A 20,038-nucleotide genomic window follows, 5' to 3' on the forward strand; every position below is an offset into this window, starting at 1 on the left:
AGTTATAGTCATGATACACAGGTGAGTGTTTACAGTGCCTGTTGTGACATAATTCAGAGGAAAAACAAGAAGGAAAAGAAAGCTGTTTTTATTGGAAGGCTTGGACTCGCTGAATTGAATGTTTATTTGAATTTTACCTCTGAGTGAGAGCAATTGTGACAGCCTGAGACATTGTTGATTATTACTTTCTTTACTATTGCTTATAGAAAAATGTTCTTCATAGAGGCTTTCCAGCATAGACTGTGATTTGCAGTGTGATCCTTAAATGCTCAAAGAAACTTTACAGAAGTTGAATGACTGATGTATTAAAAGACATAATAAATTCCCTGCTCAAAACTAATCTTCTTTGGGCTTCATCTTTGCAGGTGGCTCTTTGGACACTGGGACAGCTTGTGGCCAGCACTGGTTATGTTGTAGAACCATACAGGAAATACCCAACTTTGCTGGAGGTGCTCCTGAACTTCCTGAAGACTGAGCAGAACCAGGGCACCCGCAGAGAGGTATGAACATGAAACTATCCCACTAACTTAGCAAAGCTGTTTGGGAAGAGAGAGGTGCCAAATAAATGTGCCTGCATAGATTTGAGGCAGGGAGGGAGAGAATGTTGTTGTGACTGAGCAAAATGCAATAAGCAGAAATAAGAGAGTGCATGTATTAAGTTAATGAAATGGCTTCCAGAAGCTGGATGGAAAGCACTGTTTTTTCCAGGCAGTCACTTTCATTCCAGATCTTGCCTCTTAAACCATCAGGATCTTTTTAAATATGGGGGTTTGAGTGTTGTCTTTGGCTTTAGTGATTAAGTTCTGGTGAATTGTCTTTGTGTCTTTTCAGGCTATTCGTGTGTTGGGGCTGCTGGGTGCTTTGGACCCTTACAAACACAAAGTGAACATTGGCATGATCGATCAATCACGAGATGCTTCAGCTGTTAGCCTCTCAGAGTCCAAATCCAGCCAGGATTCTTGTAAGCTAATCTCAATTTCTTTCAAATAGACAGCTTTATCATTTACAAACAGATCTTGACTGTTTTTTACCAGTTTGTCTTTTCTTCTTCTTAAAGAATTGTTAGTGTACATGTTTTCAACTTACACCTAGGTGTTCCTGAACCCATATTCAGGATATTTTAAGGCCTAGCTCATGACACTGCCTTCTTTCTCCTAGCTGACTACAGCACCAGTGAGATGTTGGTGAACATGGGCAACCTCCCTCTGGATGAGTTCTACCCAGCTGTCTCTATGGTGGCACTGATGAGAATTTTCCGAGACCAATCCTTGTCCCAACACCACACCATGGTAGTCCAGGCCATCACCTTTATTTTCAAATCTCTTGGACTGAAGTGTGTGCAGTTCCTGCCCCAGGTCATGCCAACATTCCTGAACGTGATCCGGGTGTGTGACGGCGCCATCCGAGAGGTGAGTGTGCCAGGGACCTCTCCTGCCTGCTCCACTCTGTGAAAATAAAAATCCATTTCCTTGGAGAGACTCTGGCTGGCTTTGGGCATTGCTGTGCTGTGTGTTGATGCCAAGCACACTGCAGAAATGAGGTTCAGCTTTGCTTTTTCCCTTCTGTGAGCAATTACTGGAATGCCCAGTGCAAACAATTTCTCTGCTTTTTATTGAAATGGCTGCTTCTGAGCATAATCCTTGGAAGGCCAGTATTTGATTCTGTGTTTTCACCAAGCTGTTCTTGTTCAGAAAAACATCTGTGCAGCTTCCAGATCTTCCACTGATCTGTGTTAATACTCTGTGGCAAACAGTATTATTAAATAATAGGGGTAGATTCTTCAAATTTCTGGTGCAGTCATTTACTTTGGCTCATCTCTGAGAAGGAAAAATCAAATTGATACAGCCTGCTAACATTTAAAGCAACATGGGTGTTGCTGCCATAGCAGTGCTTTCTCTTCCTTCCCACTTAACTTACAGTTATAGAAGGAAATGAGAATTGTGTGAAGATGATGATGGGCTTAAGGCTCACCTAACCAGAGATGGCTGCTGTTTGCCAAGGCTCTTCTTCAGGCAGCCAAAAGCTCTGGGGTGTGAAGAGCAGTTTGCACTTGTTATTGCTGCTGTGTTTTATAGGTGCTCCCTTAGCAGAGTCCCAGCTCTGCTATAGAACTGCTGTTTTCTCCCAGCCTGAACTGCTACTCAGATTGTGAGGAAAATATCTCATGTGTGGGTTGTCTGAAGTTCTAGACCTGACTGATCTAACTTGCTTGAAAGCTATGCACTTGTGCACACTCTGTTTAAAAATTTTCAGGTAAAAGAAGATGGTGAAAGTGTACTGGGGAGAAGAGCTGAGGTGGGTAAGCGTGACATAAAGCCTAAAAGAGGAAGGTCCTTGTCCTGTATGTAAGCATCCTCTCACTACACCAAAAGTTAGGCACAGTACAGGAGCTCAAAATTCATCTTTGAACATTATAAATGTATGTGTACTGTTCTCACTAAAGAAGCTGAGATTATTTCTTTAGTTCTCATGAAAGTGTTATCTCTTTTTATGAGCTCCATATTGTATTTTGTTACTCTAGTCTTCAAAAACTGCATGAAGAAATGAAATTTAGTAGACAATAACTTACATTTTCCTGGTTTTTGTAGAGACAAAATAGACTACATCAATTTTACATGGACAATTTAACCCACATGATTTCATACCAATTTAAAGAGTAAATTCATTGTCACAATTGGATGTTTAAAATTGTAGTGTGGTGGAAGGAATTGCAAAACTGTCATAGTGTATCCAAATAAAATTGTCTAAGTCAAAATTCTTCTTGGTGGTAAAGAATGAATGGTGTAACCAACCATCTTTTAAAAAAAATGCAGTTTTTCTGGCAAGGACCTAACTGAGTTCCCCAGTAACTTTTCACCAGTAGATCTTGTGGGGGATGTGAAAAATTACAGAAGGAGTATCTTAAAATGTGTGTCAGTTTGGTTTTCAGGCAGGGGGAAAAGACTAGGGGCTAAATTTTTGGAAGCATCCTTCAAACATAAATTACAATACACTGTGATTGAGGTGCCTGTGCTTGCAAGTCTGTTCTGACACTGTAGATTTGCTGGGACTTTATAAACCCCTGTTTGTGTACTGGAGGGTCTGAGGCTTTGAGCTTGCAAAATTATTCTTTAATGCAAGCTGGGGGGAAACCCAACCAATAAACCCAAAATCACTTTTCTTCCCTGCTGCCCTCTTAAAAACCAACAACAATAAAAATTAACCCAAAACCTATAAAAACCCACAAAACCCAAACTGCTGAGCTGAAGCTGCCAAGAATTTAGCCCCAGATTTTGAGCAGATGGGAGCTGTGCATGCTATTTGTTTGATAAATGAGCTTGTAATTCCCTGTGAAACTCTTCACCCAGTGACTTTAATATTTGGATAAGCTACACTGATTATTACACATTTCTTCCTTCCAGTTCTTGTTCCAGCAGCTGGGAATGTTGGTGTCCTTTGTGAGAAGTCACATTCGGCCCTACATGGATGAAATTGTCACCCTGATGAGAGTGAGTGCAATCTTTATCCCAGTACTTTACTGTCACAGAAAGGTGCTCAGTCTTTTTCAAACAACTTATCAAAAGTATCAGCTACTTCAGAAGTTCATATGAAGTGCAGAGTTGTATATATTTGAAGTAATAATTGTATTTTGAAATACCATTTATTTGAAGTTACAATATACGTTATTGGTGGTAACTGAAGTAAGTGTAGCTTCAAGTTCTGATAGTGGCTGAGTTCTTTTCAGCACTTGGATTTTGTGCACTTACTACTTTCAGAAACACAGTTTTAGCAGGAGATACCTGGAGTTCATAAATAGGTGTCATTTCACATAATTTTCACTAAATATTTGCAAACTTGTGGAAAGATTAGGAAAAAATCAATTTTCCAGAGGTTGTTTTCAACCACTATAAATGTACTGGAAGTGCAGAGTGTTTTAAAAACAGAAAGTACAGTCCTTCCTTGCAATCTTGAATTTATCTACTACTACAGCTTGCTTTTCCTGTAATTGGAATTCAGGAAATTGGAATTCTTCAGCTCAGCTGAAGAACTGCTGAAATTTTTTTTCCCTTTTTTTCCCTTCTTCTGTAGGACTTCTGGGTTATGAACAACTCCATACAGAGCACAATTATCCTGCTTATTGAGCAGATTGTGGTAGCTCTAGGAGGTGAATTCAAGCTTTACCTGCCTCAGCTCATCCCTCACATGTTACGGGTCTTCATGCATGACAACAGTCAGGGTCACATTGTGTCTGTGAAGGTGAGTGGGGCTGCAGGGGCTGCTGTGCCCTGGCACTGCCCAGGCAGCTGTTCCCAGCCTGTGCCCATGTTCACAGGGCTCTGAGGATGAGGGAAGAGAAGGATCTGACTCCATGTTTCAGAAGGCTTGATTTATTATTTTATGATATATATTATATTAAAACTATACTAAAAGCATAGAAGAAAGGATTTCATCAGAAGGCTGGCTAAGGATAGAATAAGAAGGAATGATAACAAAGGCTTGTGGCTCGGACAGAGAGTCCCAGCCAGCTGACTGTGATTGGCCATTAATTAGAAACAACCACATGAGACCAATCACAGATGCACCTGTTGCATTCCACAGCAGCAGATAACCATTGTTTACATTTTGTTCCTGAGGCCTCTCAGCTTCTCAAGAGGAAAAATCCTAAGGAAAGGCTTTTTCATAGAAGATGTCTGTGACACCAGCCTGCCGTGCTCAGCTATTATATTATATAATATATAATATGTTATATATTATATTATATGTTTTGTATTATATATTATAGATTATAGATTTTATATTATATTACATCTAAACTGAATTTGCTAAGCACTTAACTATGCACACAACTGTACAGAATTTTGTGACTATCAGCCAAGAGTCCCCACACACATACACACCTGGCCCTGACAGGCCAAGGAAACAAAACACCATCACTTCACTATCACTATCACAATCTCCTTATTGCATTCTACTTTGGTACAACACATGCACAGCAAATGAAGAGAATTGTTTTTCCTTTCTCTGAGCTTCAGAGAATGTGAAACCCAGAAATATTCTCGGGAAGAATTGCGACTGGCTTTTCTCTGTGAAGAGAAATGTGGCAACAAATGCTGACTTGTTTGAAATGGATCTCATCCATGACTTTGAGTCACACTGGGTCCTTTTGTTTGAAGGATTTGATTCTCCCCCTCTATTCTACTCTTGTGAGACCCCACTTGGAGCATTATGTACAGTTCTGATGTCTTCAATGTAAGAAGGACATGAAACTGTTGGAGCAGGTCCAGAGGAAGACACAAAGTTGATAAAAGGACTGGAGCACCTTCCCTATGAAGTCAGGCTGAGAAAGTTGGGCCTCTTCAGCCTGGAGAGGAAAAGGTTGTATGGAGATATGAAAGGAGCTGTAGGGCAGCCAGAGAGAGACACTTTGTCAGGAGCTGTAGTGACAGGAGCAGGAGTAACAGGTACAAACTGAAAGAAGGGAAATTTAGGTTATACATTAAGAAGACATTCTTTACTGCATGGGTGGTGAGACACTGGAACAGGTGCATGGAATTTATGGATGCCCCAACATTGACAGGGTTCAGAGTCGTGCTGGATATGGCCTTGAGCAACCTGCTCTAGTAGAAGGTGTCCCTGCCCGTGGCAGGAGGGTTGTGACTAGATGATCTTTAAGATCTGTTCAAACCCTTTGACATTCTAATCTTCTGTGATTTTTCTCTTCAGCTCCTTAATGCAATCCAGCTCTTTGGAGCTAACCTGGATGATTACCTTCATTTGTTACTACCTCCTATTGTAAAGCTGTTTGATGCCCCAGATGTCCCTGTGGTGGCTCGCAAGTAAGTGCTGGTGGCTTTGCAGTCTCTCTCTTTGTAATTTTACCTGAGATATCCAAGTTCTGCAGTAGCTGAACATTTACAGTTAATTACCATTTAGTCCCTTCCTCAGCTTTTCTGTGTTAAATCATTGTGGAAGGTTATTTTTGTTTGGACATTACAGCAATGTTACTAATTTTTTGGGTTTCTTGGTGGGTTTTGGTTGGTTGGTTGGTTGGTTTGGGTTTCTTTGTTGTTGTTGTCTCTTTGGGGTTTTTAAAATTTTCTGATTCTCACCTGCCAGTGTTTTAGTCACTTGCAAACTGTCCTGCAAGTCCTAGCTGCTTTAACAGAGTTCTGAGGCCTGTTTTTTGTATTGTTATTAAACCTAGGAGGACTGAGCACTTTAATAATTTTTCTTATTTTTTTCTTGACACTCTGAGATAAGTTCTTCCCTGTTTTTTCTCTGACTTAAGAGCTGCTCTGGAAACAGTGGATCGCTTGACAGAGTCCCTGGATTTCACGGATTACGCGTCGCGGATTATTCACCCCATCGTACGAACGCTAGATCAGAGCCCTGAGCTAAGAACAACTGCCATGGACACCCTCTCCTCTCTGGTGTTCCAGCTGGGAAAGAAGGTAATATTATTCTTTGGCTTGAAAGCTCACAGGAGGTGTGACTGTCCCAGAGATCAAGGCTTTAAATTTGAAATTTTGTATGTAGTCACGGATTTCCAAGAGAACTGATTTTTCTTCTCTTAATTGTTTCTGGAATTGAGAGCTACAGAAATTAAACTGTCAGAATTTGTTTCTCATCAATGAAACAATGAGATGGAATTTTACTGCTCTTGGTGCCACTGAGTAACAAGTTTGTGATGCATTCCCTTTTACAGTACCAAATTTTTATCCCCATGGTGAACAAAGTCCTGGTGCGACACAGAATTAACCATCAACGCTATGATGTGCTCATCTGCAGAATTGTAAAGGTAAGCTGACAGGTGTACACTTGTTTGCACTTTTGGGATATTGTCATGTTGAAACAAATGTAGCTGGAACCTTCACTTGGATTTGCTCATAAAATGAGGAGTGGTTGTTGCTCTGTTTCTGTGTTAAGTGCAGCTTTTTAATGCAACTTTGAGGTTGCAATGGGGAAATTTTTTGTCTACTGATATTAAATATTTCCTACAGAAAAATCATGTCAAGTTCTAGGGAAGAACTTAGACTTGTAGCCAGTGTCATCGCTATTCTTTTCTTAAATGTGAATTTATCCTATTTTTCCCATAGTTTTTGGACTTGAGGAGACCTTGTTATCTCAGTATTTTCTGTGGAATGTGTTACATTTTAAAAATTTAGTAACTGCTTTACAATTTACAACTGGTTTACAAGTCAAATAGTCAATAGTGCTTGTTTCAATGTACATTATTTTGGCTTTTTATACTGGGAGCTGAGAGTTCTTGACAGTTACCTTGAATAGCAAAGGTACATAATTTAGAGTTCTCTGGCTTATCAGGTGTAATCTTTATGACAAAACATGCTTATTTACTTCACAGATTTTGCTGCAAGATTTTGCTCTTTTTTTTGGCTTGTCAAGAATTGCTTCTGTATGTGTGGGTGTGATCTTCACTGTAAACCAATTCTTGTAGGGTTACACTCTTGCTGATGAAGAGGAGGATCCCCTGATTTATCAGCATCGAATGTTGAGAAGCAACCAGGGAGAAACTTCAGCCACTGGTCCTGTGGAAACAGGTCCCATGAAGAAATTGCATGTGAGCACCATCAACCTGCAGAAGGTAAGACCAGAACCTTCACAGTGTGAATTTGCTGCTGAAGGGAGCTCATGTCTCACACTGAAGGAGTTTTGTCTGATGCATCTGAACTTCATTTATTTAAATTGCTTTTATGTTGCTTTTCTCTTCTGTACAAAACTGAAGTCAAAGTAGTGTCTGAGACTCTTTAAAATTAGAAGGTGAAGAGCAACTTTTAAGATAGTGAGTGGCTGTGAAGTAACCTTTACACTTGCTTGTTAAGTATGAACCAGACTTTGTAGATCACAATGAATAATCTCTTGCCAATAGGGACATCTTTTTCAGAGCCTCTACCATTTTTTGTATTTTTGCTTTTGCTCCTCTTCTGCATTTTGTTGAATTTCTCATCCTAGTTCTACATTTTCTTGAAGGCAGAACTTAATAGCTGAGCACTGGCTAGTTTGAACAGTACATGCATGCAGCACACAGTTCAGTAATGGGATGGATTGGTTTGAAAAGGCTGGAGTTAAAAATGTAATTCTAGATGCATTAAATATTCTAAGCTGATGTTACAACAGTGCCTTCAGCTCAACGTGTATTTTTGCAGAGAAAGGATTGTTCATGTTAAATGCTTGCCATGTCATGGCAGGAATGCATTTAGGGAAGATTTCTTAGACATGAGACTTAAGTACTGCAGATTATCTGGTAAAGGTAATGGATTTCAGGAAATTGAAAAGGAATTCTCAGCATGTGGTTTGGAGCTGTGAGGAAGTAATGCTGCCTGCTGATGGATTTCTTGTGCTCTTGGATAATTAAAGCTTTGTTTGGTGAATTACCTTCCTTTGTACTGCAGGCCTGGGGAGCAGCAAGAAGAGTTTCCAAGGATGACTGGTTGGAATGGTTGAGGAGGCTGAGTTTGGAGCTGCTGAAGGATTCTTCCTCACCATCCCTGCGCTCATGTTGGGCCCTGGCTCAGGCCTATAACCCCATGGCTCGGTACAGAATTTCTGGGTTTTTATCTCACTTGAAATGGCAGATGGAAGCCGGATATTATAAGGAAAAAAGAAAGTTATTTAGAAGCTCTTAGGTTTCATAAATAGAGACAGTTCCTGCTTTGGCATAAATCAAAGAGCCAACAGCTTGATTTCATTCCCACCCTTCCTAGTTGGCTGCTCCATGATGTGCACAAAATCTTTCATTGAAATTCTGCATGTTAGTCCAGAAAGAAGGTAATGCACATAAGTGAAGCTGGAAAAGCAGCAGAATATGAAATATTTGTATTGAGTATTTACTGTGGGGAATAAAAATGAATCTGTGTGGAATAACTGCAGTGGTTTTTACAACCAGCATATTTGGAAAAACTTTGATAGCATATAATAGCATAATATTTCTATTATTGTAGTATATATACCAGCCTATTCTGTATTTTTTAAATGAAGTTAGCTTTATCAAACTAATCACTGCTTATTGCAGGGAGGCATGTAAGTGTATTTTTAGCTCTCTTTGGGTAAGAAGGTGAGCCCACTGTCAAACAGACTTTTTCTCATGAATCCCCACCTCACACTGTTTTGTGTTCCTCCCCAGAGACCTCTTCAATGCTGCCTTTGTTTCTTGCTGGTCTGAACTGAACGAGGACCAGCAGGATGAGCTGATCCGAAGCATTGAGCTGGCCTTGACTTCTCAGGACATTGCAGAAGTCACTCAGACCCTACTGAACTTGGCAGAATTCATGGAGCACAGTGACAAGGTAGAGATGCTGTTGGGCAGCTCCTTCTGTTGCTATTTTGGTGGTTATTCTGTGTGGAACTCATGGCTATGTAATACTCATCCTGTTTCTGATGTGTGTGTCCTTCCCAGGGCCCCCTGCCTCTGAGAGATGACAATGGCATTGTCCTTCTGGGGGAAAGAGCTGCCAAATGTCGAGCTTATGCCAAAGCCCTTCACTACAAAGAGCTGGAATTTCAAAAGGGTCCCACCCCAGCTATCCTGGAGTCTCTTATCAGGTAGGACCATAACTGGTGAGATTTCTGCTCTTGTAGTAGCTACAATTTAAGATACCACCAGGATTAATCTAGGCAGTTCTTTGGACTTTACTCTGTCACAAGATGTTGTTAAACTACTTGAAAATGTGCAATTTTAGCTGCTGAGTTCTGTCCTTCTACTGTGTGGTTAAAACTATGATAGATGTTTTGCAGGAAAAAGTTCTGATTCCCCTCTCTCACCCTTCCAGTTCACTATGGAATGTCATGAAATGGCTGCAGGTTAAATGAGACAGATTTCTATACCTGCATATAAATAAGTCAGAAAAGTTGAAGTTCTTAATTAAAATTCCTCATCACATTCTGCTGATTTAGCTTAGATAGGTGTCATTGCTCTCATGTCAGATAGAAGATATTATAAATTGTGTTGTTTCTGAGCTTGGTCAGTGACACAGATGTTAGCCTGAAATAACCTGCACAGGATTTGATGCTAAACTACATGGTTTAAAATGTGAGTCTCTATTCCATATCACAGAAATGTTAGCTCAGCTATTTGAGATGAACAAATTGATTTTGGTTGAGCAAAAACTTAACTTTGTCTTTATGCAGTGAATTTTTCAACCCTCCTACTTCCTTGGAATTGTGTTTTCCAATTTTTTTCTCCTCTATTATTTTTTCACCCTTCATTCTGCCTCATGTTATTGAGAAAAATAGAGAATTCAGTGTATTTTTTTCTTGGTCTCAGTTGCTTATGCAGTTGTTTTTTTGTGTATCAAAAAGCAAGTTAAGGAGCAAAGAATTGACATAAAGCACACTTAAAAATGAAACAATTTATTAGAAATGAAAACATTTTAGAAACCTTTAAAAATCCATTATAGACCACAGTTAAAATAGTTCCAATTATAGTTCCACACAGTTGAAAATTGCATTATGAATATTCAAACATATGTAAATTCCCAAGACATCTTTCTCTTCCATTTCACACAGGACTGAGCAACCTAATCTAGATTCAATCTCTCTTCAAGGTGAATAAAAATAGATATCTTAATTATAATGATAATTTTCCAACATATTCAAGCAATGGTAGGGCTATAGGAGGAGTCTCATTCTTTTTTAACTTTTATCTTTAACACTGTGTTATGTGAGGGAGAAGTTTACTATTTTTGACAGATTATCTCTAGGTAACTTCCACCTGGGAAGTTGGAACAGATTTTGGTACTCCTCAGTCTGCTGTGGTAGCAAACATTCCCTTACAGTGAAATAACTTTTGGCACTTAGGGATTGATTCTCTGGTGTTCTGCTCATGGATACAGTGGGTTTAAGTGTTGGAGTTGAGTTTTTTGGCTTGCTAAGCTGCTGCTCACTCTCAGCCTTACTGATATACAGCAAGTTTGTATTCTAACCTGAACACAGGTTGGGAACAGCCCAGGAAGTTGTTTTTCTAGTTTATCAGCATTTAGGTGATCTGTGTGGATAGAAATAAACATTGGAGGACCCATGGGACAAATCCTCCTCCAGTGTTACTGTTTTTCAGGGCAGCCTCTAGTGGGAATGATTTGAGGCAGCAGCAGGAGGTGGCAGTAAAAGGTCAGGGGAGAATCTGGACAATGCAAATTAACACAACATTTTTGAGCTTTGCTCTTTCTTCTGTGGGAAAGTAAGCCACTTACTCTACACTAAAGAAAAGTGCATCAGGGGCACTTCTGATTGATTCCTCTGGCTTGAAATGAGTTTATAACTTTTGTGGTTTGAGTACTTCTTGAAGGAAGTTGCTTAGCAGTGCTTGCTCCAGACACTGAAGGAAAGGAAGCCAGGAGGCTTTTGCTTTTCAGTCCCTGCCTATCTGGTTAATAGTACTAAGGCAACCCAGCAATCACACTGCTAGTGAAAACACACCCCTGGCTTTTCTGAAGGTGCTATAAGTGCATTCAGTTCTAAGCTACTCTAACACAATATTTTTCCCTTTGGAAAGAGCCTGAAGAGAAGGAAACAAGCCTGAGTCCTGATAGTACTGGTGGCTGTGACTGGTGTCACAGTGTTTGTGTACATCACCAGTACATAGCTGTTGCAGGTATTGGATGAAATAAAACATTACTTGGCTGTTTATTGCCCACCTTTTGCATGGTGAAGTCATGCAGCTGTACAATCAAGCATTGATTTCTTCTATGGTTTGAAATCCTCTGGCCTGATCTTCATCTCCACTCTCTTGAGGGAGTAGGTGGAGCCGTGCCACCCGTACCAGGTGATGCCATCCATGTTCTTGGTGTGCTCTCCTCTGCGGTAGTAAACCCCATTCAGGTTGGAATCTGTGCAGCAGTTGTACCAATACCCACCTTGTCAGGACAGAGAAGAGATTCCTGGCATTAATTTATATTAATTTTATTTACATCATTAATTTGTATTAATGATTACTTCTTGTTCCAGAGGACAGTGAGCAGAGGGCTGTAATAGTTGAGGTTGCTGATAAATTTAAAACTTAACATAGACATTTAGGAACTTAGGGGCATTACAGCTCTATAGTCAAATTAGTCCACTAGCTTTTAATTTATTTGCTCATTCCTCTTAGAATATTTCCTTGATGTGTTTCTGACTCAGTGAATTAGCATAGGAAATTAATCTGGGTAATTCACTCTAGAGCATCTTAAGGTGTTTAAAAAGTTCCTGAACTCTCTGAGTATTTACTGAGACTGAGATCAACAGTTTTATTTGCATGTTGTGTGGGACACAACGGGGAAATTAAAGAGCAGGATGTAATGAAGATAATTATCTTTGACAGAACTCAAAGATACTAAATTAAATTAAGAGAATAACTTCTGAAATTAGAGGCTTGTAATAGGGTTGTAATAAAGATCACAATAATAGGGTTGTAATAAAGACCACAAGTCAAGTGAATGTGGAGGTGAATACAGGAGAAGAATTACAGGTGCCTAATACTAGGATTTGAAAACTTAAAAAAATAGAAGAAAAAATAAGAACCTGATAGATATTAAGGAATAACTTCCTGTCTCACTGTATTTTATCAGCATGTGAGATAGTCTGGCAGACACTATAATGGACTGGATAACTTAATGTAGGGGAGAGCACTCAGTTATTTTAAGAGTACTGATGTCTGTAATACACAGTCCGCTGTGGTATTTTCTGGGTCCTCTGTGGCAGGAAGGAAATTATGAGTCTGAGTCCACATTCTTGGAAGGCTAATTTATTATTTTATGTATTATATTAAAGAAAGCTATACTAAAGAATACTTAGAGAAGGCTTAACAAGATACTAATTAAAAATTTGCCACTCTCCAGAGCCTTGACACAGGTGGACTATGATTGGTCATTAAGTTGGAACAATTCACATGAAACCAATCAAACAATGACCAGTTGGATAAAAAATCTCCAAACCACATGCCAAAGCAATAAAACACAGGAGAAGCAGATCAGATAATACTGTTTCCATTTTTCTCTGAGGCTTCTCAGCTTCCCAGGAGAAGAAATCCTGGTGAAGGGATTTTTCAGAAAACATGATGGTGACAGTCTGGCTCTGTAAATCAGCTTTAACTGCCAGGTTTCCCACACAAGTGTATTGTCCAGAATGGTTCACCTCTCCCTTGATTTGCCATTCAGATGTTACTAATTGCATGGAAAAGAGGGAGAGCTGGGCTCTCTACACCTGACCCAAGCAGCTCTCTCAGGACAGGAAGGGATGCAGGGAGAACCTTCTTAGGCACAACAGGACAAAGCAATTACTTACAAGTGGATGATGGATTGGAATGGCTGAATACTTTTTTCAAGAGCTGGGGCATCACTGGCTTAAGGCCTTGTTGAAGACTAGATTGTTAATTTTGTTGGTGATTGTAATTATTGCCCTGTGTCTCCCTTGTCTGCTTGGATTTTTGCATTGGGCCCTGCAAAAATCCTTGTCAGCTGTGTTTGTCACTCAAATACAAAAAGAGGGAAGTATGGAGGGGCTTGACAGCTGGCCTGCAAACAAAGCTGAGTAGTAGAAGAAATAACTATTGATGATTTTCGAGTGTATCTATAGCAAGGAAGAAGGCAAGGCCATCAGCATGGAAACAGATTAGAAAAGATACATGAAAATTTTTATAAGTCAGACTATATGCATAAGTAGATGTGTATACATGCCTTATTAAATTTCTTTAAAACTTTTGCCAATTATATTGATGCTAATTGCTTTGCACCAATGAGTATAAGTTATTATGATGTAATTAATGACTTAATGACTTAATCACGCTTTGTTAAAAGCATATAAGCTGGATGTCATGGTGACTACACCAGGTGCAAATCTGAGCACTTATAGGTTTGACTAAAGCCTTTAAAAAAACTCAACTTCCTTTTCAAACCACGACACTGAAGAACATGCAAAATAAAAACCTTTTTTCTTCTTAGACCCTAATTATTGGAATAATTACCAATATAGCCAGATGGGGTGTGCCTGAGCTTGTCTGGCCCTTGGTGCTGAACCAGACAGTGGCACTGTGATGTTTTCACCCCAGAGACACTTTTGGCTGTGGGATGTGTGATGTTTCACCCCAGAGACACTTTGGGCTGGCTGGGTGTGTGGTGTTTCACCCCACAGACACTTTTGGCTGGCTGGGTGCTGCAGTTGGCACATGGAGACAAGTCCAGGCCTGCAGGAGCTCTGGTGGTGGTGGAATGGAGCCTCCTCCATAACAGGATCTGCTGCTCAGGTTTCCCTCTGGCGGAGAAGCTTTAAGGCGATGGTGAAGGACATGAGTCGGTTCTGATGGAGAGTTTTGATCCAGAGCAGCACCTAATCACATGTGTGTGTCACATCCAACCCACCAGTGACATTTTGTGTGCTTTACCTTTCCGGAACTGGGCACAGTCATCCACACACTTGTCGTTGTCCTTGTCCTTCGTGCTGAAGGCTGTGTTGTTGTGGTAGCGCAGGGAATCCCGCCCGGTGTTGCCGCTGTAGTTGCCCACAAAGAGCCTGTAGCTGTTGATTTCATTGCTCAGGGTGAAGTGCCCATACTGGGCATAGCGTGTGTTTCCTTCCCAGTCCTGCACACAGGAGGGGAGAAGCAATTAGTCCTGTTAGAGCAGTTGTGAAAAAGACCCAACATCCATGGTTATATACATACATTTTTACTGTCTCAGACTGCAGAAACCGCTCTGTTAAGGCAAAGGAACTTTCCAGAGCAAAGTATGAAACTTGCAAATTTTATTTGCACTGGTATTGTACAATCTGTAGGAAACAGATTGTGTAGTTCCAGAGTAGTTCCCTACAGTGGTAGTTGTTGATTTCATTGCTGAGGGTGAAGTGCCCATACTGGGCATAGCATGTGTTTCCTTCCCAGTCCTGCCCACAACAGGGGAGAAGAAATCAGTGATGTTAGAACAGTTACAAAAGAGACTCCAACATCCATGATTATATACATGTCTCAGACTGCAGAAACCGCTCTGTTAAGGCAAAGGAACTTTCCAGAACAAAGCATGAAACTTCCAAGTTTTATCTGCCTGGTACTGTACAAAATTGTAGGAAACAGATTGTGTAGTTTCCCACAAAGAGCCTGTAGCTGTTTAATTCATTGCTCAGGATGAACTGCTGGTATTGTAGTGTGTGTTACCTTCCCAATCCTGCACACAACAGGGAGAAGAAATCAGTGCTGTTAGAGCAGATATGAAAAAGACTTCAACATCCATGATTATATACATGTATTTTTACTGTCTGAGGCTGCAGAAACTGCTCTGTTAAGACAAAGGAACTTTCTAGAGCAAGGCATGAAACACTTGATAAAACTTGAAAACAAGATAAAATTTCCAAGTTTTATCTGCACTAGTGCTGTACAATGTGTAGGAAACCTGATGTGCAGCTCTTGCATTCAGTATCCTTGTGTCAGCATGCTGCCTCAAGTAATATTTTTCCTCTCTGATACAGTGACTTTTAAATATTAAGTGTCACTTTCACATTTTCTGAAAAAATCCCTTCACCAGGATTTCTTCTCCTGGGAAGATGAGAAGCCTCAGAGAAAAACCAATATTGTCTCATTTGCTTCTCCCTGTTTTGCTGTTTTGGAATGTGGCTGGAGATTGTTTAGCAACAGGTGCATGTTTGATTGGTTTCATGTGAATTGCTTTTACTTAATGACCAATCACCATCAGCTGTGTCAGACTCTGAGGAGTCAGTCACGAGTTTTTCATGATCATTCTTTTTAAGCCTTCTGTTTGTACCTTTATTTTTAGTATAGTTTTAGTATAGCTGATATAATGTAATGTAATATAAAGTAATGTAATATATAATATAATATAATATAATATAATATAATATAATATAATATAATATAATATAATATAATATAATATAATATAATATAATATAATATAATATAATATAATATAATATAATATAAGCAGCCTTCTGAGAACATGGAGTCAGATTCCTCATCTCTCACCTTGTCCTGGGGACCTCACAAACTCAACAATTAAGCCTTCCAGTTTATACAAATCCCATCCCTCAAAGATATTGTACTATGAACTAGTATATAAAGTACTATAAAGTATATAAAATGAAGCTATAAACTAGTGTAAGTCAAATTCAAGCCTTGAGCAGACTGAAGAAATTGAGGGTAACACAATGCAAACTCTTGCCTGTAATTAAAGCATGCAAATTCTTTGGGCCTCCTAAAAGACAGGAGATGATATCTGGTACTGGGGAATAAAAAGGCCTTTTGCTGCTGAAATTAAGAGTTTATTCATTACCTCCAGCTCTACTCGCAGGACAGTGGGGCGTCTTGAAAGTCTGTAGATATTTTCATTTCCCAGCCAAAAATCTCCCCTAATATTGCCAAATCCTTCCTTGTATTGTTTCCAGTCCCTATTGAACGATGTCAAACCAACTTTCCGCCTTTGGATGACAGTCCAGCCTCCTCCATCTGTCTCCATGTCACAGAACACCTGGAACACGAAAAAAAGGCAGTGGGCACTTGTCAGTACCCTTAGGAAGGTTCAGCTCTCTTAACACGAAGCATTGTTACAGATTTCACAACCTGAAGAAACTTATATGGCAAAAAATTATTAGATAAACCCTTTTTCTATTTTCTCTCTTGAATGTACACACACTCTTCCCATCCTTTTAAGTTTGCTTACATAAAAATGCTGATGGCAAGTGCAGGGTACCAAAACTTAGTGTGTGCTTTTTTCATCTCTGAAATGAAATTATTGAAATCGATAATTTCTTGGTTATATTTTAAAAGACATGTAATATACGTTGTGTACTGAATATTACCTTACCTCCAGATCTGGAATTCCCAAAAATTCATCAGGAGGTAACTTGTAAACGCCAGAAATTCTGTAGTTCCTCTGGTAAAGTGATGAGCAGTCATAAACAGCATCTACTTGAATCAGAACCAGAAAATGAGAATATGAGCAGCAGGAACTCCTCTTCTGTGAAGGTGCTTTCTGCAAATTTTAGTTTGTAGTTCAAGGAGAAATGAAGAAGGCTTTCCACAAGTCTAAATGTTTTCCTGAAATGGCTTCATTATGAGGAGTGTATGCATTGGCAAAGGTGTTGAAATACTGAGATTTTGTGATTTTTATTAATTAATTTATTTTATTTTTTTTTAACCTCTGCTGTGCAAAAAGACATCTCTGCTTTCTTATTGCCACTGTGTGTCTGTGCTGGAAAGTATATTTGCTAACTCCTTAGTCAGTAATAAAGATTGATCCAATAAATGTCCAAGCCTTCTGTGAGGTGCCTGTTTTGAGTTGTGAACAGGCTGGCCAGGTTTGAGGATGAGGAATATTTGTTCAGCCCTTTCTGCACTGGCATCTGTGACAGAAAAAGTGCTTTTTAACTGCACTCACTCAGTCTGTGAAAGCTTTTTCCTCCTGGTGCAGGAGCTGGCTTGAAGATGGTAAAATGCAGAGCTATTCTGAGGAGGATAAATGAGCTGAAGCAAGGCTTTATAATGTCTGACAGGTTTCAGAAATGTCTCTTACTTGGTGAGGTGAGAAACATCTGTCTTAAATTCCTTCTGAACCAGTTTCTGCTGTGTTTAACTGTTTTTTCTTCAGCTTTAAAGAGCCTTGTTTTGGTGTGACTTTTTTTAAGGCCTACTGTAAATAGTGATGTGTCAAAACCAACCAGGTAGAACTATTTTAGAAGAAGAATTAAGTAAATAGGTTTAGAAGTTCTTCATTAATGTTAAGAAGACTAAATTAAGTCTTTTGGCAAACCCAGTTGAGACTGAGACAATTTGAGTTCTTTGCAGTGAATTTCATTTGAAGGGAAAAGTCAGCAAAGAGGATGCTTTCAAAAATGTCTGTTACCTGGTGAGGTGAGAAACATCTGTCTTAAATACTTTCTGGGCCAGTTTCTGCTATGTTTAACTGTTTTTTCTTCAGCTTTAAAGAGCCTTGTTATGGCACAACTTTTTTTAAAGGTCTACTCTAAATAGTGATGTGTCAAAACTAACGAGGTGGTTAGAGGAAGAATTTCCTTCCTTTTAGAGGAAGAATTAAGTAAATAGATTTAGAAGTTCTTCCTTAATGTTAAAAAAACATGAAGTCTGTTGGCAAACCCAGTTGAGACTGAGACAATTTAAGCTCTTTGCAGTGAATTTCATTTGAAGAGAAAAGTCAGCAAAGAGGATGCTTTTTTCTAGAAGTGCCTTTACAGGTAGCTGAACTAAAAATGCACCTGCATTCCACATTTGGTACAGGCCTGTGCAATCACTGTGTGCAGTGACATTTTCCCTCAGGGAAGAGAATTTTGAAGAATTTAACTGTGGTCTGGCTAGGTATAAATCACAGTTTGTATTCTATATCACAGTTTGTATTCAATCTACAGCCTTGCAGATTGAATTTTTAAGAATTCAGCCTTGAATTTTTAAGAATTATCATTCAAAAATAATGGATAACTCTTTTTTTTTTTTACTCTGGTTCAGAGATAGTCATAAAGATACTAAAGATACAAATCTTTGGTAATTCCTGGAGAGCATTTCTAATTGTTTTAACAATTTCTAGTCCCCTGTCAGTGCTGTGAGCTCAGAGGTTTTTACTGCCAGAGCCATTCCCTTACCAAGCCAGCTCCCCTTCTTTTAGGATTGCTAGTGTAGTGCTCAGAAAATGAAATATATAACAGAAAATGAATACAGACTGAATTCCTCACTGTAGAAATGCAATATCTGTTCAGTTTCTGCACTCCTTAAAAACAGACCTAGATCTAAAAATACAGATGAAGAAATTCAAGCTACTTTCCTCAGAGTCACTGCTTCAGCAGCAGTTTTCAGCATGCATGCTTGCTACATTAGCAGGACATGCCAGCCCTATGAACCAGGCATTAACTGTGCAGTGAGAGGAGTATGTGGGAGCTTGGTGACTCCCTCCTTACCAGCTGATGTCTGTGTGACCATCTGAGCTGCCTGCAGCTGCATGATGTCAATCTGGTTGTTCATTTGGGAGTATTTGCTCTCGGCGTCGACGAGGCGCGACTCCATCTGCTTGGTGCTGCCTTCCAGCTCCATCACCTGCATCACCACGTTCACCCAGTCCCCTTCCTGCTTCTTGCTCAGCTCCTGCAGCATCCTGCTCAGGTTGGCTACCTGCAGCTTGAGCTCCTTGATCTCCTCACAGCAGCCTGGCATCTTCAGCTGTGCGCTCCCGTTGCTCATCCTCCTCTTGGGAGGTTTGTGCAGCAGGGCTGGGTAAATCACCACAGACACAGTGACAATGCAGAGCCATGCCAGCTGAACCCTGGGTCTTGCTGGCATTTTTGCTTACAGCAACAGAAACCTTCCAGCTGACTGCAGGAGGCTGAATGCAGCTGGGGTAGGTGTAAAATTTCCTGCAGCAGCCTGGTACCTTCCTTGCTTCCAATGAAGAGAGGCTCTGAAGGTGGAGCCTGAGGAAGTGGCTTCTTTTTTTTCAGACACCTCCTGTCAGAGCCTATGCACTTTAAAAGTCTGTCTCAAAGCATCTTATATACTATTTTTCTGTTTACCTCCACCCCCCTGAAACTATGAAGAGCTTGCTGGCCCCTCCCAGTTCATATCAGGTATTTACAGGGTGAAATTGGAACAGGTTTCAGCCAGGAAAGGTTGGGGAGAGCAGGAGAGACTTCCCTCAGCTCTGTCTTGAAGGGATGTGGGAGAGGGCTAGGAAATGAGAAGAATTTCCAGCAATTATTGCCTGTTGGATTGGAGCCCTCTTGGTGACTAGTTCTGGCATTTCAATAACATGAGAGCATTAGAGATGCAGAATGTGAAAGGGCTGTTCAAAATGGGTGAGTTTATAGAAGTTCAAGGAAGGTGCTGTACTAAAATTCTGAACTGTTAAAAGATATAAAAGAGGAGGGGAAGTTGCCATCTCAGCCAGCTGAGACTGGACTATACTCTGAACATCTAAAAATTAAAATTTACTCTAAAATATACTGTTTATGTAACTATGGATATTTTAATTTAACTCCCTAGAAGGTAGCCCTGGCTGCTACAAGTCCTACTACAACCCAAAAGTTGTAGGTGGTAACTCTATCATTGCATCATTTCTTAATT

The 20,038-nt window shown here is 39.9% G+C and overlaps 2 protein-coding genes across 2 annotated transcripts in view; one reads left to right on the forward strand and one right to left on the reverse strand.

Annotated features, from left to right (window-relative positions):
• MTOR (mechanistic target of rapamycin kinase) overlaps window positions 1-20,038 on the forward strand; it is a 72,660-nt gene that overhangs the window by 11,454 nt on the left and 41,168 nt on the right. The window contains exons 17-29 of the mRNA XM_059487418.1: window positions 366-500; window positions 832-961; window positions 1,159-1,409; window positions 2,254-2,295; window positions 3,402-3,488; window positions 4,069-4,236; window positions 5,704-5,816; window positions 6,269-6,431; window positions 6,686-6,778; window positions 7,436-7,582; window positions 8,391-8,533; window positions 9,122-9,284; window positions 9,395-9,540. Coding sequence (XP_059343401.1) covers window positions 366-500; window positions 832-961; window positions 1,159-1,409; window positions 2,254-2,295; window positions 3,402-3,488; window positions 4,069-4,236; window positions 5,704-5,816; window positions 6,269-6,431; window positions 6,686-6,778; window positions 7,436-7,582; window positions 8,391-8,533; window positions 9,122-9,284; window positions 9,395-9,540 — 1,781 coding nt within the window. The remainder of the gene's footprint in view (window positions 1-365; window positions 501-831; window positions 962-1,158; window positions 1,410-2,253; window positions 2,296-3,401; window positions 3,489-4,068; window positions 4,237-5,703; window positions 5,817-6,268; window positions 6,432-6,685; window positions 6,779-7,435; window positions 7,583-8,390; window positions 8,534-9,121; window positions 9,285-9,394; window positions 9,541-20,038) is intronic.
• On the reverse strand, window positions 10,481-19,258 carry ANGPTL7 (angiopoietin like 7). Its single transcript, XM_059487583.1, has 5 exons — window positions 18,880-19,258; window positions 16,779-16,882; window positions 16,248-16,442; window positions 14,351-14,549; window positions 10,481-11,849 (listed from the first exon to the last, which is right to left on the reverse strand). Exons 1-5 carry the CDS (start codon window positions 19,256-19,258, stop codon window positions 11,680-11,682), a joined length of 1,047 nt encoding a protein of 348 aa, XP_059343566.1. The 3' UTR covers window positions 10,481-11,679.

The sequence above is a fragment of the Ammospiza nelsoni genome, chromosome 22 (assembly GCF_027579445.1).
Source record: "Ammospiza nelsoni isolate bAmmNel1 chromosome 22, bAmmNel1.pri, whole genome shotgun sequence".
NCBI classification, from domain to species: domain Eukaryota; kingdom Metazoa; phylum Chordata; class Aves; order Passeriformes; family Passerellidae; genus Ammospiza; species Ammospiza nelsoni.